Source organism: Myotis daubentonii, chromosome 16, assembly GCF_963259705.1.
Source record: "Myotis daubentonii chromosome 16, mMyoDau2.1, whole genome shotgun sequence".
In the NCBI taxonomy this organism is placed as follows: domain Eukaryota; kingdom Metazoa; phylum Chordata; class Mammalia; order Chiroptera; family Vespertilionidae; genus Myotis; species Myotis daubentonii.
This window is the reverse complement of record NC_081855.1, coordinates 38,512,254-38,537,413: the sequence shown is the minus strand read 5'-3', so window position 1 is coordinate 38,537,413 and position 25,160 is coordinate 38,512,254. Positions and strand designations below refer to the sequence as shown.

The 25,160-nt window shown below is 49.4% G+C and overlaps 2 protein-coding genes across 9 annotated transcripts in view; one reads left to right on the top strand and one right to left on the bottom strand.

The window, feature by feature from the left end:
- Positions 1–2,396, top strand: LIMD2 (LIM domain containing 2). The gene is made up of 5 exons (XM_059669932.1): positions 1–195; positions 905–994; positions 1,186–1,230; positions 1,314–1,453; positions 1,525–2,396. Exons 2-5 carry the CDS (start codon positions 953–955, stop codon positions 1,682–1,684), a joined length of 387 nt encoding a protein of 128 aa, XP_059525915.1. The 5' UTR covers positions 1–195; positions 905–952; the 3' UTR covers positions 1,685–2,396.
- A 1,928-nt stretch (positions 2,397–4,324) lies between these two features.
- Positions 4,325–25,160, bottom strand: part of MAP3K3 (mitogen-activated protein kinase kinase kinase 3) — a 61,145-nt gene continuing 40,309 nt past the window's right edge. For 3 of the 8 annotated variants that reach the window (XM_059669912.1, XM_059669918.1, XM_059669920.1), the window contains 10 exons: positions 17,966–18,099; positions 13,327–13,400; positions 11,571–11,638; positions 11,272–11,364; positions 10,465–10,656; positions 9,769–9,917; positions 9,023–9,154; positions 8,402–8,531; positions 7,915–8,092; positions 4,325–6,629 (listed from right to left, as the gene is read on the bottom strand). In XM_059669912.1, coding sequence (XP_059525895.1) covers positions 6,401–6,629; positions 7,915–8,092; positions 8,402–8,531; positions 9,023–9,154; positions 9,769–9,917; positions 10,465–10,656; positions 11,272–11,364; positions 11,571–11,638; positions 13,327–13,400; positions 17,966–18,099 — 1,379 coding nt within the window. In that variant the 3' untranslated portion in view covers positions 4,325–6,400. The remainder of the gene's footprint in view (positions 6,630–7,914; positions 8,093–8,401; positions 8,532–9,022; positions 9,155–9,768; positions 9,918–10,464; positions 10,657–11,271; positions 11,365–11,570; positions 11,639–13,326; positions 13,401–17,965; positions 18,100–25,160) is intronic. The other 5 variants (XM_059669913.1, XM_059669916.1, XM_059669917.1 and 2 more) reach the window with 5 other exon arrangements.

Here is a 25,160-nt window from a genome sequence, read left to right as displayed (position 1 = left end):
CTCCGGGCGCGGCGGAGCCAATGGGCGGGCGCGAGGCGGGGGCCGGCGGGGGCGGCGCTGCGATAAGGCGGGGGCGGCGGCGGGCGCCCGGGGACCGACCACAGGCGAGTGGCGGCAGCCCGCGCCCGCGCCCACCTCGCACTTGAGGAGCCACCGAGAGACCGACCCCCGCCCCGCGGCCTCGGTGGGGACCCGGTGAGACACACGGCGGGCAGCCGGAGGGTGGGGTCTGCAACGGGCTCGCGAACCGGGCGCCTCGCGGGGGCCGCCGCTCCGGGTCCCGACGCGGGGCGCTGCCGCCTGTCGCCCTGAGGCGAGCAACGGGCCTCCAGGACGAGGCTCCGGCGGGAGTGGGCCAGGTTCCCTCGCGTGGGCCCGCGGGGATCCGGGTGTGGGGTCGCGTCCACGCGGGTCTGGGGGCCGAGAAACTGGGCGCGCCGATGGCCGGCCGGGGAGCGCTGTCCAGGGGCTGGGGGCGCCGAGCTGGGGGCGCCTCGGCCCTGCTGCGGCCGAGCAGCGTCGGGCTGGGGTCAGGCCAGGGCAGCGGTTGCCGCCTCAGCCCTGCGGCCCGCCCTCCCCTGACCTCCGTCACCCCCACCGACCCCGGCCCGGACGGTCCCGCTCCAAGAGGCGCTCTCGGCGGCTGTGCGCAGCCCCCTCCTCAGCCGCCCTATTCCTGCCCCGACACACGGTTCCCCTCAGGAGCCCCTGCCCCCGGGGAGCCGCGTGGGGGGCTGGCGGGAGCAGGGGGTGGGTGAGGGGCGGAAGTGGCAGACCCAGAGCAACAGGAAATGACTGAGGGAAAGTCCCAACCACAGCCCCCCGCCCCCCGGCCTGTCAACACCCCCACCCTGCGGGCTGGGGAAGGGCTGCTGGGGCCTGACCTGCCGACTTCCCCTTGCAGAACCCGGAGGGTGCCGCGTCTCCCCGGGCCTCATCGCTTCCCACCAGCATGTTCCAGGCCGCAGGAGCCGCCCCGGCCGCCCCCGCTCATGTAGGTGCCCCGCGGGGGGGAGGACGCCCCGGGCAGGTGCCTGGCCCGGGGCAGGAGGGGTGCGGAGCGGAGCTTGCCTGCCACCCTGGCCCCTCACCCCTCGAGTGCCCCCCGGGACCTGGGCTGGTGACCCCCGTGGAAGTCGGGGGCCTCTCTCCGCTGCCCCTGCCCTGACTGGCCCTCTCCCTCAGGAAGCCAAAGGCGGCGGCGGCCCCAGCACTGTCCAGCGCTCCAAGGTAGGACCGGGAGTGAGGCGTGGGGGAGGCGGGACGGGCGCCGGTCGGTCGGTCGGAGCCCGGGCTGAGTCTCCCTCCCACAGTCCTTCAGCCTGCGGGCCCAGGTGAAAGAAACCTGCGCCTCCTGCCAGAAGACTGTGTACCCCATGGAGCGGCTGGTGGCGGACAAGCTCATCTTCCACAACTCCTGCTTCTGCTGCAAGCACTGCCACTCCAAGCTGAGGTGCGCCCTTGCCCTGCCCCCGCCCGCCTCCAGCCCTGACCCGACCTGACCACCCTGTTCTGCTTCTGCAGCCTGGGCAACTACGCGGCGCTGCACGGGGAGTTCTACTGCAAACCCCACTTCCAGCAGCTGTTTAAGAGCAAAGGCAACTACGATGAGGGCTTCGGCCGGAAGCAGCACAAGGAGCTCTGGGCCCACAAGGAAGTGGACCCCAGCACCAAGACAGCCTAAGGCCCTCTGACCATCCACGCCCTCTGCGGGGGCCTGGAGCAGGACAGTGGGAAGTGTGGAAACAGATTGGACCTGGGCTCACGCGGGGAGACAGGGTGGGAAGGGGTGAGGCACTCGTGCTCCAGCAGAGGGTTATGGGGCAGGGCTCTGCTCCGGGATTCCTTCATTCTCCCTCAGTGGGTGGCGACTTAGGAACCAGGGTTGGGGGTTGCTCACCACCCTGCTTCCTGCTTCTTTCACCCTATCCCATCGCACCCCCTGGCTCCCTGGGAAGCCCCCAAGCCCAGCTTCCTTATCTAGGTGCCTTTGCTCCAGCAAGGAGTCAGCATGCCCCCCTCAGGGTCCTAAGCTCCCTCACTGCCACCTGGGGCCCTGTGCGGCCCCTTTGTCTCCCCATCTACCTCTGTCCTTAGCCTGGTTCTGAGCCATGGAGACGTTCGAGGAAGGAGAGCCGGAGTGCCTCTGCTGGGCCTCGCAGAAGGTCCGCCAGGGCTCTGTGGGGGAGGGGAGGGAAATGGCAGGGCATGCCCCAGTGGGGCTTGGGACCATCGCACACCACCCGTGCACATCAAGAAGCAGAAGCTAAAGCACCTGCCAGGCTGAGAGCCACAGAGACCCGCAGGGATCTGGCGGGGGCCACACTCCCTTCTTCCTTTCTGCTGGTTCTGACTTGTGATCAACCCTGTTTTAAACATGTTTCAACAGATCCTGACTGTATTATGTGGTCTGATTGGCTGGGGGGGTCGGGGGGGGGGGACGACAGGGACACATTCGTTATGCAAAGGTGAAGGGGGGAGGGCAGGGTCAGCTCAGAGCGCATCTGGCCTTGATGGGGGACAGTGATGGGTATCAGAAATACCAGTCAACCTGAGAAAAAGGGTGTCCTCTTCCCAGCCAGGTCTCCATGCTGTCCAACCACTCTGGATTTATAACTGAAACTCCTGTCCTTCAGCCTTGGTGTTGGTTAAGAGCAGGGTCCTCAAACTTTTTAAACAGGGGGCCAGTTCACTGTCCCTCAGACCGTTGGAGGGCCGGACTATAGTTTAAAAAAAAAAAAAAACTATGAACAAATTCCTATGCACACTGCACATACCTTGCTCTGAAGTAAAAAAACAAAACGAGAACAAATACAATATTTGTATTTGCACGTGGCCCGCAGGCCGTAGTTTGAGGACCCCTGGTTAAGAGGGTCAGGCCATCAGTGCGTGATGGTGCCTGACTTCACTGCACTTCAGTATGTTGGGGTATAAAGCAGAACCCTTTGCTGAGCCCTGGTCCAGGCCCCTTTTGTCCTGGAATCAGTAAGGGATGGAGAGAATCAGATCTCACCCTGCCTTTTCAAGCTCCAGTGAGTGGGGCAGCCATGGTCACTGTCCCAGGTAGTCCAAACAGCTTGCCTGCCCCCTGAGGGACAACAAGGCAAGCTTGGGAGGGCCCAAAACCACCCCCACCCCCAATAAAGGCAAGAAGTCTGGGTTGTCCCACCCCAGACCCAGCTGTCCCGATTTCTCCAAATTGCCTATGAGCCATGTAAGTAGGTAGAGCAAGAGGGCAGGCTCCTGGGGACTTGGCTGCCACTGCCCTATATACTCAAGTTCTTAAGTGGCCTCATGCCCCTAGGACAGGGTAGAGAGTGAGGCCTCTAGCTCTGGTGGCAGATGGGCCACTGTTGTGAAGTAGACTTTGCCCCCTTAAGCAGCAGAGCTAACACTCAGTAAGCAGAGTGGGTCCTCCGAGAGCCTCACTCAAGGCAGGCCCGACTTCTGCATCAGGAGCTTCAGATGGGGACAAGGATGGTCTCTCTGCCCAGAACTAAGCAACAGCCTCAGATAAACCAGGGGGAGATACCAGAGAGACGGCTCCTGGAGGCACCTGATTCCGGCCTTGAAAGAATGGGACTGAGGGAAAAACCCTGGGCTGGAACCCAGCCACTGGTGACAATGGGGGCTGCCAGTGACATGTCGGTAAATCAGCCCACAGAACTGCCCTCAGCAGAGCCCCTGGAAGCGAGAAGGGGAGGTGCCATCTCTGCTAGCAGTGGTACTGCTACGTCATCCCATCCCAGGACCCCCTCTTGGAGTCATTTCAAGTTCTCTACTCAAGGGCCCAAATTTGTTAACAGGCACTATGCCTGGCACCTCCCAGGGAAACACCTGCTCCCTCCACCCTGCAACCCAAAGCACCGTCACGGGACCCCTTGGGTATAAATGATCCCTTTTTATTTAAGTAATGCACGACACTGGCCTGGCTTTGCTCTGCAAGCCCTCGGTCAAGATATAGTCAAATAACTATGGCTGCAGGTTCTTCTGCACAACCCACAATTCAGACACAGACACAGAGCTGAGGTGGGTGGGAGGGGCAGGAGGGTGGCAGAGGGCAGACTCTCCCCAGCCCTGGCCTCTGTTGGGTTGGCCAAAGCTGACATACCCCACGGAATGATGAGCAAATGGCACATGGCCCTTCCCACAGCAACCTGGAGCTGCTGGGAACTGCCCTTCAGAACCTTTGGACCCAGGCAGTTCTAAGCCCATAAGTTTTCATCTGGATTATTTAATAATAAATTAAAATTAAGCAATAGCTTGGTCCTGAGGATGCTGAGCCAGCATGTCCACATTTTTGGCACAAATATCAGGGTCTTGGTTGTTGGTTTTCTTTTTTGAGTGCATGGCTTGTTGGTTTGTTTGCAAATTAATTTTTAAAAACACATTCCCTGTGAGGTAAGACCCTGGGGTGGGGGGAGCGGGGCTCTGTGAGAGCCTGAACCTGGGACACAGAGTCGTCTCATCTTGTCAGCTCCGGCACTGCGCATGCTCTGTTTCCTCTTGGGAAATGGAGACAGGACAGGGATGTGGGCCCAAGAAGAGTGGTGGAGCCATCAGGACAGGGTTGTGGAGAGGCCGAGCTGCCACTACGCAGCTTTGGTCGAGATGAGGGACTGGTCCCCACCCTGGGCAAGGGCCGAGGTGGAGGCAGGAGCATATGCTCGCTGTCTTAGGGCCGGGCTGGGGGTGCCTAACAAAGACCCCCGGGAGAAAAGGATGGAAATGGGCCCAGGCCCAACTGGCACCGTGCAACACATTCCTACAAAACCTGCTTTCATTTTTCTGTCTCTCGAGGCGTCCATCACCTGTAACAGTCTAGAAGTGATATATATAAACCACCAAATATGATCTGAGATATAAATTAACAAGTACAAGGCCTCACATTACATGATGTGAAAAGGCTAAAAACAGCGATAGAAACTACATTCATAAAAGTGCATCGTCAACATACAACGAAGGCTTTGGCTTGTTCTGGTGCCCGCAGGGAAGTGGGCATGGCTGGCAATGAGCTGCCTGGCGCTAATCCTCAGCTCCCTGGAGACACCCATCCCTGGGCACTGGCTTTTTTTTTTTTTTCCCTTTAATGACAACTCCCAAGGAAACTGGGTGTTGAGAGGGAGGAGCTCTAGCAATAGGCACATTTTGGAGGGGAGGGGCCGGAAGAAAGGACTAGCGCCCAGGCTGAGGTAAATAAGGCCAACTCTAAGCTGCTTGGAGATACTGGCTCCCAGACCCCTGATGCCATTCCTCCCCCAACGGAGGAGCAAGAAGGGAAAGAGGGTGAGACCTCATGGGGATGGGAAGGCTGGCCAAGGAGGAACAGAGCTGGCGGTTTTAGACATGGTTGGTGGTGGCATCACAGGGGCTCTCCCTTCTGGTAGAAGTTGGAGAGGGCTCTGGCCTAGCAGGGTCATACTCACAGACAGCCTGATACAACCCCCCTGGCTAGCCTAAGTGGCCTGCTCAGGGCCGGGTGGTCAGCTGGATCAGAAGCTCTCAGTGTGCTGTCCATCTTCCTGTCCGCTGCAGTGGGGAAACAGATGCCAGGCGAGGAGCACAAAGGCCATTACCTTCAGCTCTTTCCAATCCAGCCCAAGGCCTGGGCCCACAGCAGGGGGACTCAGAACCCAGAGGGCACAGTCTCCAGTTCAGAAACTGGGTACAGCATAAGAGTGACTCCAACTTGTAAAACAGACAATTGCATTGACAAAACTGCCCCTTAGTGGGGCAGTTCCACATCTCAGGCTCCTGCTTGGGAAGGCAGGGTCACAGGGCAGGTAGGACGGGTCCTCCTTCCCCGAATAAGGCAGCATAACATTGCTTCATTCATCTTTGGTAAGGAAGGGACTGGCAAAGCTGACCTGGGGCTCCAGGGGGAGTGCAGCCCAGGACTCTGCCTTCCACTGGCTGCAGGACGCTGGGCTTTACCTCAGGCTTGGGTGGGCTCAGCCAGCCCAGAGATGCCCTGGTGATCTCCAGACATGGGGAGGAGAAACAAAATAACACTCTGAATGCAAGTAACACTATTCGGACCCCGTGTCCATCTTGTGCCCCAGACCTTCTGGGCTCTGGAGCTGATTGCAGTGTCAGGACACAGCCCCAAGGGTGGAGACCATGGCCCCTTGCACACTGTTCCTAGCCCCTTACCCTCCATTCTGAGCTTACGAGGTTGGAACTCTCAGGTCTGGCAGGCTGGGGGCTTCTAGTCCTTGAGGCTGCAGCCACCCCACCCTGGCTCTGAGCCCCAGTGGCAGAAGGGGCACAGACAAATGCCGGCTGGACTGTAGTTCCATGGTCCACAGCCTTGCCTGGGAGAAGCAGCAACTTTGCTGAGTCCCATAGCAGCCCCTTGCCCTGTAGCAGGGGCAGCTGGCAGCAGCGTGGCCTTGAGAGCTCAGTACACAAGCTGTGCAAAGTGGTGTGTGAGCAGCTCCTCGGCCGAAGGTCTCTGTCGGGCCTCCACAAAAATGCGCCTCAGGAAGTCCCGACCGTGCTCAGAGATGTGGGAGGGCAGCTGAGGATTGGTGGGCTGCGTGGCAATCTTGAAAATGGCGGCCATGGCTTCATACTCTGCCCAAGGTGGTTTCTCTGTCAGCATTTCTACCACAGTGCAGCCCAGGCTCCTGAAGAGAGAGAACCCCATGTCACCTCTTGGCCATCCTAGGCACCCAGCTGCCCTGCCCACTGTTGTGAAAGGAGGTGGTTTTCTCAGAATACACTGAGGCAGGATGGGCCAAGGTGAGGGTCAACACCCTACAGAGCAACGGTCGCCAACCTTTCAGACCTCACAGACCACCAGTTGGTGACCGCTGCCCCAAAGGTTTCCTTAAACCAGTGGTTGCCAACCTTTCAGACCTCACGGACCACCAGTGGTCCGCAGAACACCGGTTGGCGACGGTGCTAAAGAGGGTCCCCAAGGCCAGAAGAGGATTCAAAAAACTATCAGCCTTATCCACACAGCTTCAACAACCTATACCCACCTGGATACTTTTTGAGATTGGGGAAGAGAACCACTTAGTATGGACAGAAAGAGCTCCAAGAGAACTATATTAGTTTCCTATTGCTGCTGTCACAAATGTGCCTGCTGTACAAATGAGCCTAACGGCATAAAAAACAATACAAACTTATTACAGTTCTGGAGGTCAGAAGTCTAAAATCAGTCTCATTGGGCTAAAGTCAAAGTTTCAGTGGAGATGGCTCCTTCTGGAAGCTCTGAGGGGAGAATTTCCTTGCTTCTTCCAGCTTCTCGAGGCTGCCTGCATTCCTTGGCTTGTGGCCCCTTTCTCGCACCACTTCAACCTCTTGCTTACACTGTCACACCTACTACCCACTCTGATCTCCTGCCTCCCTTTTATAAGGACCCTGTTGATTATGCTGGCCCACCTGGATAATCTGGGATGATCTCCCCATCTCAATATTCTTAAATTAATCACATCTGCAAAGGCCCCTCTGCCATATAAGGTAACATTAACAAGTCAAAGGAGTTAGTACATGGACATCTTCAGGGGATCATCATTCAGCCCACCACAAAAATGTTCCAAGGGGAAGAGCCTTCTAGACCCTTTCAGAGGATGGACATGAAGTTAAGGGGAGCAAATGTAAGCTGTCTGAGTAGTAGGAAAGGGAGCAGAAGCCTGCTAGTGTTTAGAGGCTGATCCAGGCCCTCAGAATGGATTCAACCTCTTTATTTTAGCAAATGTCAAGAGATGTTTCTCACACCATAAGTTCCCAGCAATAACATTTGTTATTTGGAGTTAAAACATACTGCCACCTCTGTATCCTGATCTAGTTGGCAAGAGGCAGACACTCCTTCCCTCCCACCACACCAGAGCCCAAAGCTCATTTGTAAGTTGGGGCCACAAGAGCCCAGACAGGGAGGTGGGGTCCCAGCATGTTCGTAGTGCTCACCACACATCTGCTTTCCTTCCGTAGCCTTCGCCGCTGATCACCTCAGGGCTCATCCAGTAGGGTGTGCCGGTGACCGAGCGCATACCCGGGCCTGACATGCAGATGGTCTGTAGGCGCTTGCTGGCCCCAAAATCCCCCAGCTTCACATTCCCGGCAGAGTCTCGGAGGATGTTGGCTCCTAAGGCATGAAAGGGCAGAGCCTGCAACCCTGAACCCTCAGGCCTTTTTCCTCCCTCCCAGGTCACAGGGCTGCTGGGCAGGATGGGGCTACCATGAATTAGACGTGAACTGCACAGGGCAAACAAGCCTCAGCCCTACAGCACAAAATGATCACTGCCATGGCCAACATTGCTGAGCACTTTATCTGCAATATTTGTCCAAATTGCTCAACTGATCTTCACACCAATGCCCCAAGAAAGCAATTAGAGTCCTACTTTTCAGAAAGTTCGAAATGGTTAAGCGACCAGGTCTTGGGGACCCTACTCACCCTTGATGTCCCGGTGAACGATCATGTTGCTGTGCAGGTAAGACATGCCCTCCAGGATCTGCCGGGTGTATTTTCGGGTCACACTCTCTGTCAGGGCTCCATAGGCCTTCAACTGGTCTTTCACTGAGCCCTACAGCCACAGAAGTCAGAGGGAGTCACTGCAGGAAGGTGGCAGGAGGGGGGCAAGGCTATTTCTAGCCCCCAGCACTGCAGCCAAGAAGTGATTCATCCAATCCCCACTTGCAATGTACCAGACGCTTTGCTAGGGACTGCTGGGCAGCTTGGAGAAAGGTCTGAGACAGCCCTTCCCTCAAGCAATGTACGACTCAAATCCAGAAGGGGGATCCCACTGCTCCAGGTAAAGGCAGTACTTAGTGGACAGTGCAGCCATCCTGGAAGCCTCAGGTGAGGGTGGCCTGGGAGCATTTCTCACCCCACACTATCACTGTGACCACAAGCAGGCCCTTCTCGACTACACATCCTGCTGTCACCTCACCTTCTCCTATGAGCCTCTGGAGTTTCAGGGGATCAGACCCATGTCAAAGGGATCCTTTCTGTAGCCCCAAACCCCAGGTCAGGTCCTCTCTTGTGTGTGCCTTACACACATCAAGGGGCACATACCCCCGGCATATACTCCATGAAGATAGTCAGAGTCTTCTCAGCGCGGTCCCGCAGACAGCCATAGTATTGCACAATGCGCTCGTGCTGCAGGTTTTTCAGCAACTGGATCTCACACTCCAGAGCACTCACCTCCTAGGGGAGAGGCCAGTGTTCACCTCAGCTCTCAGGGCCCTGGTCTGCCTGCCTGGGATCAGCTCAGCTTGCCCTAGTCAGGGTCCTCAGAGGGGTCTATCTGCCTTGGGAACTTCAGCTGGAGAAACGGGGGACTCTCTCAGCTGTCTGGCTGTTGGCCTCAATGCAGGGCAACCCTTTGAATGCTGGCATTCCACCACAGGCAATAGGAAAATAGTGGGGTGGGAGGAGTTGTGGGCGCTTGGTAACTGCTGTACTTCAGGTAACTGATGTATTTATCCACTCAGACTAGAGTGTAGGCCACACCCAAAGGTGAACTATAAAGACAGGCTCCTTCCTGGGCTGAAAGAGACATCATGTGGTAAGGCATGTGCGACTCTTTGTGGCACTCTCATTTTGGGTTGCTTAGTACTTTGGCATCAACTCAGTTCCTCATATCGAATCCTTCCTTGGGGTGCTGGCACTTTGGACCACAGTCCCTTCACTCCATGGCCAGGGCCACAGTGGACAGCAAGAGAACGTGGGAGGAAGAATAATGGAGGAAACAACCTGTAGCTTTTAAGCAATTAGCCTGTGCAACAAAGACAGGTATTTGGTTGAGGGGAAGACAGTACCTTGCTTGTCTCAGGACTGTCTGGATCAAACTGGACCTGCTTGGAAGCAAGTTCACGTCCTGTATCCACGTCATAACACAAATAGACCCTGCCGAAGGCACCCTGGCCCAGGAGCTTCCCCCGGCGCCAATTGATGGGGGCACTAGGAGCTACAGGAGAACAGAAGGAAAGAGCTTTAGTCTGTGCACATTATTTATTGATGTCCTCCCTGATTCCCCAGAGGCTCTATATGGGACCTTTGGCTGGAGCTCCCCCATTACCTGGCACTATTGCAACTGACTGCATCATCTCCACCCCCACCTGCAGCAGGCCCAGTGCCCTGGCCAATCAGACCTTCAGGCCTGAGTCCCAAGAAGCAGAGGACTGACTGAGTCATGGTTAAATGCTTTTCTGCATCGATCAAACACCCATATTTCCAAAGCCCCTAAATATCTTAATATTACAGGGATTAAGGAGACTGCTTTTCAGTTTAAACTAAAGACCAACGAGGGGAAGTGGCCTGTCACACAAAGGTGGAGTAAGGATTAAGGTGAAGTGGGTCTGCTGTCCCCCTGCAGGCTCTTCCAGTTTGGAGAGGATGGGCCAAAGCAACATACTGCTGAGCCAGACAACCCAGTAGACTCACTGGCTTCCCAACCTGCAGTTCATCTGAGCATCCCCTGGGCAATTTCCTTCTAGCCAGGGTCCACTCCTTACACTTGGTTGGCACATTCCTCTCCTGCACAGAGAGGGCATTCTCGCTGTCTGCACTCCGCAGGCGCCCACGGGGGTCCATATATTGCACTGCCAGACCCATGTTCTCGCCGTTTGTGCTCAGGGAACGGCTGGAGGGCACCAGGGTGAACAGGTTACCTTGATGACGTCGTATTCGGGGAAATGTTCTTCTGCCTGAAGGGGTGCAGGGGCCAGAGTAGAGTAAGTCAGACCTCTGGTCTTGAAGCTGAATGTGCAAACCAGGTCATAACACCAGCTCTGGTCCATCCTACCTGCCTTCCTGCCTAAATCATGCCAGAATGGCTTATGTCCCACACACCTTAAGAATCAGGACAAAAGCAGGAATTAGGAAGCAGCCGAAGATGGTTAAGGAAGCTCTGGCCAAAGGGAAGGCACAGGGCTGTTTCTCAGGCCCCACAGTACTCGCAGGCCAATCCATAGCTGAAGTCTATTTCCCTTGGCATCCTAATTCTAAATCTCAGCAGAAGCTTCATTCCGTTTGCTGCCAAAGGGCAGAAGAGGGCAGTGGAGAGCGGGTGACCTGGAGCAGGCTGCACACTCAAACAAAGAACAAAGTTCCCAGTGAAGATATCCTGAATCTACAAAAGCTGTCTCCCCCTTTTTTGTTTTTCCCTGTCTCTAAAGCCTCAAGTCTGGACACAGCTCCTCAGAAATCAAGGAAACACAGGATCTGGAGTGCCCTGGCCCATCCCTTTCCAGTGGCTTTTCCACGGCAGAGCTGTAACTATGTCCTTTCTGAGGCAGCCAGCAGGGTGGAAATGAACTCACCATCATTGTAGTCCTTGTGGTGCACAGAAACATGATAGCGCCGGGGGTAGGTTCCACCTTTGACCCCTTTGTCATAGAGCTGAGTTTCCCGATCTGAGTAAGATAGAGGAATCACTGGCTTCTGGGTAGATAGTGGTGAGTAATCCATTTAAGCCCCTAGGTCACCTGAGACCTCAGATCAGTAGGCCCAAGGAAACTTAAAACACAGTTCTGGCTTCCCAACTCAGCTTTCCAAAGCAAAACGCAGGCAGCCTCACCCAGGCACTCTGCAGTGCTCACTGAGGCTCTGGGGAACTCACCCGAGAACTCCTGTCTGTTGTCTGGGAAGCTCTGGGCTCGGGACATTCGTGATTTCCGGAAGGATGGACTGGAAAAAAACAAAACAAAATCACGGAGTAGACTTTAGCATACTTCCAAAGCAGCTCACCAGGGCAAAAGGCAGGATATCCAGACTCCAGACGGACTCCCTTTTCTAACTTCCTCACACATTGTATGGTAAGAAGCAGAGTACATGAAAAACAGACCTTTTCTGGGCTCAGCCTCCTACCTTCTCTTTATTAGTCTGAGACCCAAATCTGATAGAACCCTGAATGATGAGCCCCTCCAGTCCTACGGAACTCCACTCTGGCTGCACAGCACTTTCCCTTCTTACCCTTTCCTCCCTCCCACCTTAGTAAAGGGAGGAGTTGAAAAAAAACAAACCCTTGCCTAGGGCAATAATAAAAATAGCAACACCACCAAGCATCTTCCTTTCAGACTCAACACCACTATCCCATTTTGGAGTTGAGGAAACTGAGGAACAGAGAGGTTACGGGACTTATCCAAAGCTACCTGACTAATATTTGGTGGAGCTGGGGTCCATCTGGCCCTAGATCCTATGAAGGGAAGACGGAAATCCTATGCTCAAGTTAGGCCAGGCATCAAACAAAGAAGTCCAGGTCATTGGGTTTCACTCCCAAGGAGAAGAAAAAACAACAAGAACAAGGGAGGGATGGAGGAAAAATCCAAGAATCAAGTGAGTAAATTTAGCTGTCTTTCCCAGAATCCATCTGAATCGTCCTTTCCCTTACAACGACTAGACTCAGACCTTCTTTAGTCCTGTCCTGCTGCCCCATCCCTACATCCCAGTTTGGCCACAAAGCTTAGAAGATAGTCCAAAGCCAGAGCTGGTCCCTATCCTGGCAGAGCCCTCAGTTTGTAGTAGCAAGCCTCAAACAAAGCTATAAATCAGATATCAATAACTATAACTGTATGTATTCTATATCTAGAGGGAAGACAGCGCTCACCAGTGCTCAGATCTGTTAAGAAAGACATAGTACCAGTTTGGCCATGGTCACAAGGTCCGTACCCACAGGAACAATTTAATCAGTGACACAAAGAAAAAAAAAATTTACAAACCTGCCCCATAGCCTCTGACCACAGCTCTGAGCCCAGTCAGATGTGATCAAATGTTCTCTTGGTCACAACAAAGTCAAGGTGAGAGGCTGGCTGGATCAGTGCCAAAGCCAACTCCAAACAAACCCCTGCTGATGGGCAAAACAGCTCCACAGAACCATTTGGCATGTAAAGGACAGCACTTGTCCCCTCCCCAAGTGCAAGAACAAGATTACACACCAACTAGGCAGTTATGTAAGCTAGGCAGTCTGGATATTTTATTTTTTATATCCTAGTTTATTATTCCACCAGAAACACTTAAAAAAAAAAGAACCCATAGATGATAATTCAATTTTGTCCCCAAAACATTGAAGGTCCACTGCTTCTCAGTCCAGATCACAAATGAGGCCAAGAGTACTAGAGCAGCATGTATTATGTAGAGACAATAAAGCAAGCATTTAATACATGTGAGCTGCTATTCTGAGCTATTATATTCATCTAATTATATAAACATAACATTCTCATGGTGTTTGGAAAATTAAGGAAGTTCTTTCCCAGAAGCACATTTTTACCATGGGCATGTAAGACCAGTGTCTAGATTGGAGACACACATACTAGCTACCTCTATTTCCTCAGCCCATCAGTTCCAAAACGCCTAGGTACTAACCCCACAACCCATACCTGTCTGCTGACCTGTCCAAGGATTGGCAGCTTCCCGACAAGGAATTTTCAGCACTGTCCAGAGGATCCAGCATCTGCAAGGCAAGTCATACAATAAAACCCCAGCCCTAGCTCAAATCCCTGAATCCAGGTGAGTGGGGGCTTTAAGGCCTAGCCAGGGCTAGCAAATGATCCTTTCTGTCAAAATATGAAAGTAACCTTTCTCTGCCTGTGCAGTGAGAAGAATGATTAGGAAGGTACCATTCTCCCCCAAAGTTCGAACGGCAAGTTCCAGGAGGGAGAAAAATGCCTGGCTGGCATCCCAAGGAGTTCTACAAGGAAAGCAAAGCTGATGTTGCTTCTCTTGTTGGCATTTTCTTGGCTCATGACTGCTAGAGCCTGGAGATGGTACTACCCTGCAAAAGCTTCCAGTGCATTTGGGTGGGACCATAATGCTTCTGTTTACACTCCATAATCTATAATTTACAAAGACAAGTATTGCTCTCACTTCACAAATAAGCCACTGCAGGTCTAGAAAGTTGAGGAGAATGGTCTAAAGTTATGAAACCAGTTAGAAGGCAGCTAATACAGATAAAAAATTTCCCAGTTTCTGGTTCTTGTTTAGGAACAATAGGTAGCTATATAAGTTAAAATGTTTCTCTGGTCCTTAGTCAAATGCAGTAACAAAAAGCCTTTAGATTAGCTTTGTCTCCAACTAATCTTCCCTTCATTTTGTCCATGGGGGAAGTGGTTATCTACTAGCAAGAGTATTTACTATCTGGATCCAAAGTTAAACATGACATAGGAAAGCAGAACACTGGAATTATGAAAATTCACTAATAACTTTCATAAAATTAGTTTCCAACTCAAATGATCTCTTACCATTTAATACTATGGTCCATCTCACTCATAATTTCAAACACATTAGGTCATATTGTCATATATGACATATTTTTAAAAACTACCAATCAAAACAAATTAATGGCAAAGTAAAACTGCAAATCTTGCTAAGGATGTAGGATTTTTCCAAAGTGGATAAAACCAATATGGAAAGAACTGCTTGTAATTCATCAAATGCATATTTGGCACAGTAGGAGCAGTTAATAGAAGAAGAGAGAATGGGCAAGTATAACAACATGACAAATTATCAGGAAGGAGCAGAAATACCAAAGGTTCAAGAGAGGCCTTTGGAAAAGCCACTGAATCCTGTGAAGGTGTCTGTAAAATAGGACCCTCTTTATGACAGTGCTGCAGAAATCAAAGGGGAAGTGAGGAAAATTACGTTGCACTAACAAAATTTTTGTTACAAAATTAAGCCCCCCCCCCCCCCAAAAAAATCAACATGAATCATGCTTCTTAGAATTTCATTGTAAAAATTAGCAAATAGATGCAACTATTACCTAAATCTGATTAAATCAAAAACAAAATAAACTTAACTTAGTTTCACTTTTTAAGAAAGTCTCAATTGAATATTCTTTCACTAGACACTATGCTGTTTTGGTCTCTAAGTTCATTTATCTTGAACAGCTCAATTACCAGCAGCAATTCTCTTTAGCTAAAGAGGTGGGGCACTGGAGAATGACCTAGGCATTCCCTAGCCACCACCTCCCTTGGCCTCTTTCCGGAAGTCCTCACTGGGAGTCTAATACTCCTATGCCTTGGAGGACCAGCCAGGTCAAAGAAAGCAGTAAAAGGATGAGGGTACAGGAACATGGGGAGGGATATAGAACAAAAGCAACCAAACCTATTTGCAATCTCCAAGATTTTACACCTAAGTCACCCCTAGAGCGGCTGATGTTCAGATGTGTTCTGGTTAGAGAAAACAGGAAGGATGGTCAGTAAAATACCCAAGAAGGGAATATGCAGCTAAAAGCACTCCAGGTCACTGTTCTAAACATAAATTTATCTGAAGGCAGAAATATAGAGAAGAAGCAGTGTAAAGAGCCTCTCATAGCTTACATAGTCCAAATAATGTTGTACAGAGATTAGCTATTAAAGGGAAAACAAAAGTTATAGGAGCAGTATTTGTAAAATCCCCCATGTGATGTTGCTGGCCCTTTTGTTGGATGGTTTACCCTTAAGAAATTTCCCCTTCCCAGACCAAAACCCCAAAATTTATGAGTGGATCTTTTTGCAATCAAAGCAAGGTCACTGAAGACTTCAGAATGAGGCCTAGCTGATGTGGTTCAGTGGTTGAGTGCTGAACTATGAACCAAGAGGTCACCAGTTCGATTCCTGGTCAGGGCACATGCCCAGGTTACGACTTGATCCCCAGTATGTTTCTCTCTCATCGATGTTTCTATCTCTCTCTCTCTCCCCATTCCTCTCTTTCAAAAATAAAAATAAAAAAAATAAAAAAAAAAAGACTTCAAAATGAGGCCAGAATTCTAACTCTTGCTGAGTTCACTAAACCAAAATGCCATTTTCATCAAGTGAGCCACTAGTTAAAACACTAGCCATTTTTTTAAATCAACATGCTGTGAGATTCATTCAAATTGTTGCATATATCAGTGTTCCTTTTTAAAAACCCCTGTCTAGCCCTAGCCGGTTTGGCTCAGTGAATAGAGCCTTGGCCTGTGGACCAAAGGGTCCCGGGTTCAATCCCGGTCAAGGGCACATACCTTGGTTGCAGGCTCCTCAGGCCCTGGCCCTGGTTGGAGGCAACCAATCGATGTGTTTCTCTCACATAGTTATTTCTCTGTGTCTTTCCCGCTCTTCCACTCTCTCTAAAAATAATCAATGGAAAAATATCCTCGGGTGAGGATTAACAAAAAAAAAAATAAAATGAAATAAAATTTGAGAATCAGAAACATTCTCATTAAAAATAAATAAATAAATAAAATAAAAATCTCTAATATTCTGTTGAATGACTATAATACAATTTGTTTATCCATTCTCTCTTTGATGAACATTTAGGTTGTTTCAAGTTGTTGGCACTTAATGAATAAAGCTCTTATACTAGTAAATATCCATGTAGAAGTCTTGGAGAGAAAAAAAGCTAGCCATTAAAATGGATTATCCCTTGTGGTGGACCCACCATAAAGTGGTCCTTCTTCCATGAATCACAGCCTTGTATAATCCCATCTCCCTGAGTCTGGTAGAACTTAGAACTTGCTTCTAGTCAATAGACTACGGCAAAGAGGATGGGATATTGGGATATTCATTTCTATGATTATGTTACATTTTGTAAGACTCCATCTTTGCAGACTGGAGCAAGAGATTCTTTCACTGGCCTTGAAGAAGCTGCCATATTGTGAGAGGGCCACATGGCAAGGAACTGTAGGTAGCTTCTAGAAGCTTAGAGTGGCCACTGGCCAAAAGCCAGTAAGAACTACGATCAGAAGGAACCGAATTCTTCCAACTATGTGAGCTTGGGAACCCCAAGCTCCAGAAAGAAATGTAGCCTGGCAAACACTTGATTGCAGCCTTGTGTGAGCCTGAGCATAGGACCCAGCTAAGTCATAACTGGATTCTTAACCCAAGGAAACTATAAAATACTAGAGGCCCGGTGCATAAAATTTTTCCCCCCCAAGGGGGGGGGGTCCCCCATCCCAGCCTGCGCCCTCTCACAGTCTAGGAGCCCTTGGGTGATGTCTGACTGATGGCTTAGTTCCTGCTCCCTGTGGGGAGTGGGCCTAAGCCGTCAGTCAGACATCCTTAGTGCTGCCGTGGAGGTGGGAGAGGATCCCGCCACCACCGCTGTGCTCGCCCGCCATGAGCTTGGCTTCTGGGAGCACACTGACTACCAGGAGGCAGCTCCTGTGTTGAGCATCTACCCACTGATGGTCAGTGCACATCAAAGCGACCAGTCATTCTGCCATTCGGTCGATTTGCATATTAGCCTTTTATTATATAGGATATATATGTGCTGTTATAATCCACTAAGTTTGTAGCAATTTGTTATGTAATAATAGAAAATGAATGTAGTTGCTCACCATCATAAAAGTTCAAGTAACTAATCCTGCAGTGTAATCTGGATATGGCATACTTCCTACCTTTGAAAAAATTTTTTGTTGTTGTTAATCTTCATCTAAGGATATTTTTTCCATTGCTTTTCAGAGAGTGGAAGAGAGAAAGAGTGAGAGTGAGAGAGAGAGAGAGAGAGAGAGAGAGAGAGAGAGAGAGGGAGAGAGAGGAAGAGGGAGGGAGAGGGGGAGAGATTCCATGCCCTTGACCCAGAATCAAACCCATGATCTTTCCCGTGAGCAGGCTTAGGCTCTAACCAAATAGCAACACTGGCCAGGGCTATAACCTACCTTTTATCAAAAAAACAGCAAAACTAAAATACAGCTGATGAAAAACAAAATCTGTGTCTTAGATTTGGTCATATGTTAAACCATGGAAATGACAGGTAGTTATAAGGAATATACAAATAGCAGAGTGTTATTTTGCAAGGACATCAGTGAGAGAACTATAGAAGAGAAGAACTCTATCAAATGCATATTCAGTACCCAAGAAGGCTAGGTAGTTTAGGTCCCATTTTTGGCACAAATTGGTATTTTGCCCCTAGAAAGGCATAATCCACATTTGGGCAGGACTGGTTTATAGAAGAGCTATTGGATGGGGCTCGAGTCCCTTAGTTCTGAACCATGCCCACTGAGAATGCCCCAATTTAACCTTGGTCTGACACACTCAAAGGCACACCCCAGCCTGTACTCACACATTGCTCGTTGGTCTCTGGAATGAACTCCCCCTCACTGTTGATGCTGGTGTAGGATCCCTGCCGGGCAATGCGCTGCTGCCTTTCAGGCACATAGCCAGGGGGAGGTGAGCTTCGTCCAGGGTTCTGGGAGCCTAGATCACAGAAACAAGACCTTTGAGTACAGCCTGGATGTACAGCCTGAGAGGAGCAGACATCCAGCCAGCTCAGACCAAGTCTCTTACAGATGCTGGTGGAGAGCTCGTCACAGCTCTTTGAACATCCTAGAAGAGAGTGCTAAAGCTCAAGTAAACTTCTTGAGCCAGATGGCTCCTCCCAATCCAAAAACCCCAGATAAGGAGGGAAAATACTTACAGAAAAGTCAAAGAGTGGTGGGGAGGGATGCTTTTTGAAAGACAGTCTCTAAGGAGTTTAAACTATTATTTTCTTTCTTTCTTTTTTTTAATATATTTTATTGATTTTTTACAGAGAGGAAGGGAGAGAGACAGAGAGCCAGAAACATCAATGAGAGAGAAACATCGATCAGCTGCCTCCTGCACACTCCCCACTGGGGATGTGCCCGCAACCCAGGTACATGCCCCTGACCGGAATCGAACCTGGGACCCTTCAGTCCGCAAGCCGACGCTCCATCCACTGAGCCAAACCGGTTTTGGCGAAAACTATTATTTTCAATGTCCTTCAAGAAACACTCCTTCATTCTTCCACATGAAACCAGTCATTAAGAATATATGGCTGATCCAGGTGTAGAGAAGATAATTTAATGAACTGGCCATCTAGAACACTTCCAATTTCTTGTTGGGGGCATCAACCCAGCCTCTTTAAGAACCATGACAATTAGGTTTCTCGGGTGGGAAGGCTAACCTGGGGGTCTCAGTAACCTAGCTTTCTCATCTGTCTCCACAGCACAGACCAGACACAAAACTGCTCTGAAAACAGACAAAGGTATTTGCTGGATTTCCAGTCTCAACAGCTCACTCATGGTAAGAAGCTACCAATTCTGTGGTACCTGAGCCATGCCTTCCAAATGATCTCAATAACTCATGGAGGAAAGGGTCTGTTCAAATTTTCCAAGCCCTGACACCCTGAGCCTCTAAGCAAATACTGACACTACTCTGAGTATAAACTCATGGATATTGTACCATGAACTAACAGAGCAATGAAATTAGCCAAGACATTTTTTCTTTTCTTTTTTTACACTGTTACCTCTTGTTTAACCCTTACAATGCCCCTGCAGTGGAAGTGCATTATCATCCACACTCACCAGAAGGGAAAGCCCCAGCCCAGTCACAGAGTGATTTAATGGTGGGGCTGCAGCTAGAAGATAGACTTTGTGACTTCTAGTGCAGATCGACCAAGGCAATTCTGAGAACATAATTTATTTCCAAAAGGTAGGCATGCTGCTCAATACAGCGACCAAAGGCAACACTTCTCCCATGGGGACAATAAGCTCCCCAGGAACAATCCAAACAGAGGACAGGGATCTGCACCCATGAGGAAATGTGACAGCCTTTCTGCCAGGAGCTAATGTGGGGAAACATAGTGCCATGTTTCATGCAGCTCAAATTCAGAGCTGTTCTGTCCATGGTCACTTGTATGTCAAAGGCCAGGGGTGCAAGATGCCATTTGGCCATCTTAAAGATGGAGGTAAGGGAAATCTGGACCAAAAATAAGAAATCTACTCCACTTTTCAGAAGCCCAAATGTCAAAGACCTACATAGCTGGCCCTTTCCCTTGGCACCATAGCACAGAATTCTAGTGCAACCATGAAAAAAGGATGGTTTGTTTTTTTTATACCCCCAAACAAGGAGCACTGTTTAATACTTGGCTTACAAACATTAGCCTAGTGCCCGCTTCACACTTCTGGCTTTGGATAACATTTTAGTAGCCCATTCTATGGACAGTCAACCCATATGTTGGCAACATATGTCAGCAGCAGAAGCAACCCAGAGCAAGGTATAGTGAGAAAAGCCTAAACTTGGGAATCAGATGAACAGGGGTTCAAATCAGGCTTTGCCACTTAGCTAAATAATTTAAACTCTTACCAAAATTTCCTCACTTGAAAAACTATCTACCTCATAAACTTTTTTTCGAAGTTATAAATGTGGTGGAAACAGGTAAATTGATATGGTAGGAACCCAGTAGAATTCCATTCGTTTCCTTCACACTCTGTGGCAGATATAATGTACTAGAGCAGTGGTAGGCAAACTCATTAGTCAACAGAGCCAAATATCAACAGTACAACGATTGAAATTTCTTTTGAGAGCCAAATTTTTAAAACTTAAACTATATAGGTAGGTTATTAACTTAATTAGGGTACTCCTAAGCTGGCCTTTGCTAAAAACGTCCTCAATCTGATTGAGGTACATTCTTTGAGGTTGACCCCTTCCAACTCTCCTATCCACACTTGTCTTGTATACTTGTTTTGTCTATCTCCTTTCCAAAAACTGACTTCTGCACGTGGGCCATGAAGTTTCAATCGCACTGTGCACGTGGTATTTTGTGGAAGAGCCACACTCAAGGGACCAAAGAGCCTCATGTGGCTCGCAAGCCGCGGTTGCCGACCACTGTACTAGAGGCCCGGTGCACAAAATTTGTGCACTGTGTGTGTGTGTGTGTGTGTGTGTGTGTGTGTCCCTCAGCTTGGCCTGTGCCTTCTCGCAACCCAGAAGCCCTTAGGGGATGTCCGACTGACGGCTTAGTTGGGAGCAGGCCTAAGCCATCAGTCAGACATCCTTAGTGCTGCTGCAGAGGCGCGGGAGAGGCTCCTGCCACTGCTGCTGTGCTCGCAAGCTGTGAGTCTTGCTCAGGCTTCTGGCTGAGTGGCACTCCCCCTGTGGGAGCTCACTGACCACCAGGGGGAAGCTCCTGCGTTGAGCGTCTGCCCCCTGGTGGTCAGTGCACGTCATAGCGACTGGTTGTTTGCTGTTCAGTCAATTTGCATATTAGCCTTTTATTATATAGGATATTATATAGGATTAGGCTCAGGATCAACTCCACCCTTCTCGCAGGCCTTCCTGTGCTTCAAAAGTTAATCACCTAAAAGCTATTATTTCTAAGACCCCCTGTAGGTTCAGCCACTCAGATGTACTTGTGTGAGATTTAGATGGCTTCCTGCTGTTCTTGCTATTTCTGGGAACCACACACGGAAGCCTTGGTTTTCCTGCTGCAGCATTAGAAGAGGCCACACACTTGGTCTCCAGTTGTACAGGTGCAGGCATCCCCATGTAATTGGTGTGGACCAGAGAAGAGATGCACTGTACTTCTGGATCTGGTGGCTTCCTGATTATAGAAGAGGGAGGAGCTCTGTGGTTTGTCTGTTTCTCACTCTCCCAATGCTCTGATAAGTCAGAAGTGCACTAAATCTCTTCTTGCTGAAACTAGTTAGATTTCTGTTCTGTGCAACTGAATTCTAGCCAATAAAATCTGAAGTGTCCTAGAACAAAATGTCTATTGTAAGGGACTGATTAGAGAGAAAGAAAAACTCTTACTTACTGAGGAGAGCGCAGACATTGGTTCAAACTATCCCAGACAAGATGAACTGCCTTCAATCTATGACCTAGAGTGTCTAGGGTGAGACCTCCCTGGGATAAAATACCCATGGCCCCCTGACACCCATTCTCTCCATCAGCTGCTAGTAAACTCTTTCCTGGTTTTACAGGTGGGATAGGACTAGCTTACATGAAGCCAGCACTACAGACCCAGGAGGGGTTGGGGGAAAATAGCAAAGGTTTTCTGAGCTTTTATTTCCAGCCAGAGACTTTCACTTTTTCCAATACACATTGCTGCCTGCAGAGAGCCAGCCTTGTTATCTGATGGGCAATGGGCCAGAGGCTATTGTGTACAGGCCACAGCTTGTGGCAGGAAAGGGAAGTCTCCCCAAACCAATGGCTATCAGAGGAAGCCAATGGAAAAACCAGGAGTTGGCAGAACTGCTCTAGAGCATTTTCAGTTTTGTTTTTATCTTCCATTTCAGAAACTGGGGGCCAATGAGATGCACAACAGGACTCAAGAACAAGTGAGACAGGGACTTGAACAGGACAGGATCCTGAACTAAGAGAACTCATCGATGCTCACACATTTACCAGCAGGGACAGCAGTGAGCCAAACAGTACAAATCATAGTGTTATGTGAGACACAGGTCATTCTAGGTCTCAGAAGGCAAGCACTGCAGGAATGGCAGGTTCTCTGAGACACCCTTCTCTGGCTCTAGTCTCATCAGGCTATTTGTACCAAGAGGTCCCATTCTAATACCAGCTTAAGCAAAAGATCAGAGTAGTAGTCCTGTGTTCAGAGTGCCCCACCATTTCCCATGAGGGAGGAAGCCGGGGGGTTAAGCTGCCAGCAGTCCGAATTCCTCCCAGGGCACACTAGCTCTCTGCTAGACTCCTTAACCCAGAACAGCAGAGTTGAAACAAAACTCTCATGGTAGAATATGCTGATTCTTTTGCTCTGTACTCTGACTCAAAGCTGAAAGACGGGCTCTCAGATTCTAGCCCTTCTCATAGGAGCCTCCTGGCAGGAAGCTGATGCAGTCAGGAAGTTGCCTCCGGCGGGAGTACTAGGGCTTTGGGTCTGTTAATGTGCAGGTCATTGCAAGTACAAAGAGACAGCTTGTTTTGGACATCAACTATTTTCTCTAAACCCTATTTTCTGTTGGGGGGCTGATGAGATGGGGGAGGAATCAAATCATTTCTTTCTTCCTCAATGGAAAATCTTAACCAGTATTTTCCAATATGCTCATAATGGACCAGGCCATCTTCATTCCGTAAGACCATGAGAAGAGCCTATGTGTGTCAACTTTCAAAATTGGCGTTTTATTTTGAAGTTGCTACCACCATTAAACAGTTTTTGGTCTCATCTAGTATCACAGAAGAATTTATAATGAGGAGAAAAACCTATAGAAGTGAAAGAAGCTGACCATTTTGTTTCCCTGTGTATGGTCACTACCTCTGCAGTTGGGGTTTCCATTCTTCCAAATCTGTACTAGGATCGGAGGTTTGCACTGTGTGCAGCTCTCTAACTAATTATTGTCTGGGTGTCAATACAAGTCACCCTATTCTTTCAACTCTCCTCTGCCTGAATTTTTTCTCCTCTCCTCACACAGGAAGAGGGCTCCCCTCTTCCTTGCCAAGGCATTATAAGCCCTCTACCTAGATTCCCAATTCCTCCCTAGCAGGAGTCAGCTCCTCCATGGTCCCCCTCACCATCTTCAATCTTCTTTTCAGCTGTCTTTGTGCCTCCCTTCATAAATCTGCTCAAATCTCTAGCCTAAAAATATCCTGAGCTTATTTTTCCCACTCCCTTAAGCCACTACCCTAACTTTTTTTTAAAAATATATGTTTATTGATTTCAGAGAGAGAGATAGAAACATCAGTGATGAGAAAGAATCATTGATTGGCTGCCTCATGCACACCCCCTACTGGGGTCAAGCCTGCAACCCAGGCATGTGCCCTTGACTGGAATCGAACCCAGGACCCTTCAATCCACAGGCCAACGCTCTATCCACTGAGCCAAACCAGCTAGGGCCTACCCTAGTGTCTTGAAAGAACTGATTGCCTTCACTGTCTCCTCGGCTATGCATTCCTTAGAATTTGCAACCTGGCTTGCCTCACTGTGGGAGGCAGTGGCAAGACAAGGAGCAAGATGGAGTAATAACAGAGCCAAAGCGCTTGAGTTGCATTAGACCAGCGGTCGCCAACCAGTGGTCTGTGAACAACTGATGGTCCATGAGGTCTGAAAGGTTGGCAACTGCTGGTTTAATGAAACCTTGATTAGACCAAATGCGTGTCAGAATTTGAGAGACAAGTCCTTGAGTTGAGGTTTGGCTAGCTACATGGCTTAAGGGCACCACCCAATGTATTATAGAAGAAATGGCACCTGAGCTCAACTTCTAAAGTGGGTACAATTTCTATAGGCAAAGATAGGAGGAAGAGCATCTTCACGTACATAGGGAAATTCCATCTGTCTTGTCTGAGATCTCTCTTTTGGGTTACCTCATTACCTAGTAGTTTTTTGTTTTTGAAGGGGTGGTTGGCTTGTTTTTGTGTTTTGGCATGAATCAGTTTAACAGATTAACTGGCTTGAAAAAAATTGTAATTCAAGGTATGTATATTATGTCAAAAACAAAAGATGAACATGATAGCTGGTTTCAAATATTTGAAAAATTGTCATATGAAATATGTTATTTGTGTTATCTATATTGCTCAAGAAAGCAACACTAGAGTCAATGGGTAAAGTGAAGCAGGTATTCAATTCAAAATAAGGAAGAGCTGCTCTAGCCAGTGTGGCTCTCAGTTGGCTGGGCATTGTGCAGGAGGAAGCCGATTAATGTTTTGCTCTTACAATGATGTTTTTCTCTCTCCCTCTAAAAATCAATTTTAAAAAATCTTAAAAAAAAAAACAGGGCGGGGGGGGGGGGAGGGCTTAGCTGTTTTGGCTCAGTGGATAGAACATCAGTCTGCGGAAGGACTAAAGGGTCTTGAGTTAGATTCTGGTCAAGGGCACATGCCTGGGTTGTGGGCCAGATCCCAAGTAGGGGGTGTGCAAGAGGCAGCCGATTAATGATTTTCTCTCATCATTGATATTTCTCTCTTTCCCTCTCCCTTTCTCTCTGAAATCAATAAAAAAAAATTTATTAAAAAAAAAAAGGAAGAACTGCAAATAAGTAGAACTGTCTAAAATTTGATTGGGCTATCTTGCACTTCCCCATCATGAAGATGTTTCAATGAGAGCTGAATGACTTACATGTTCAGTCTCTCACTAAATACTCACAGGTATGTTACTGTTGGTGGGGGAGGAGAGCATAGAATCCCCCTTCTATTGCTGGAGGGTTGAATCACTAAGGCTTGTCCTTGGACCCTGTTTTTACTGCTAGGATTCTATTCCCTCATGCTTTGACCCTGATTCCTCCCCTAATGTTTTCTTCTACTTCCAGAAGGCTTTACCCTGTACCAGCATAGCAAGCACTCAGAAATTTATGGATGAAAATGACAACTTTATGTCTTTTACCCTTGGTCTGTCCTTTCCAACCTGGCTGGTATGTAAAGCCTCCTCCCCGCCCTCTCCTACTTTCCCTCCTACTTCTCTGGTCACTCCTTCCCTGTGACCTTTATAGGCTCATCTCCCTCTAATAGGCCACTGAGGGTTTTTAAGGCTCAGTCCTAGGCCCTCTTCTCTTCTCTCTCGTTCTACAGTC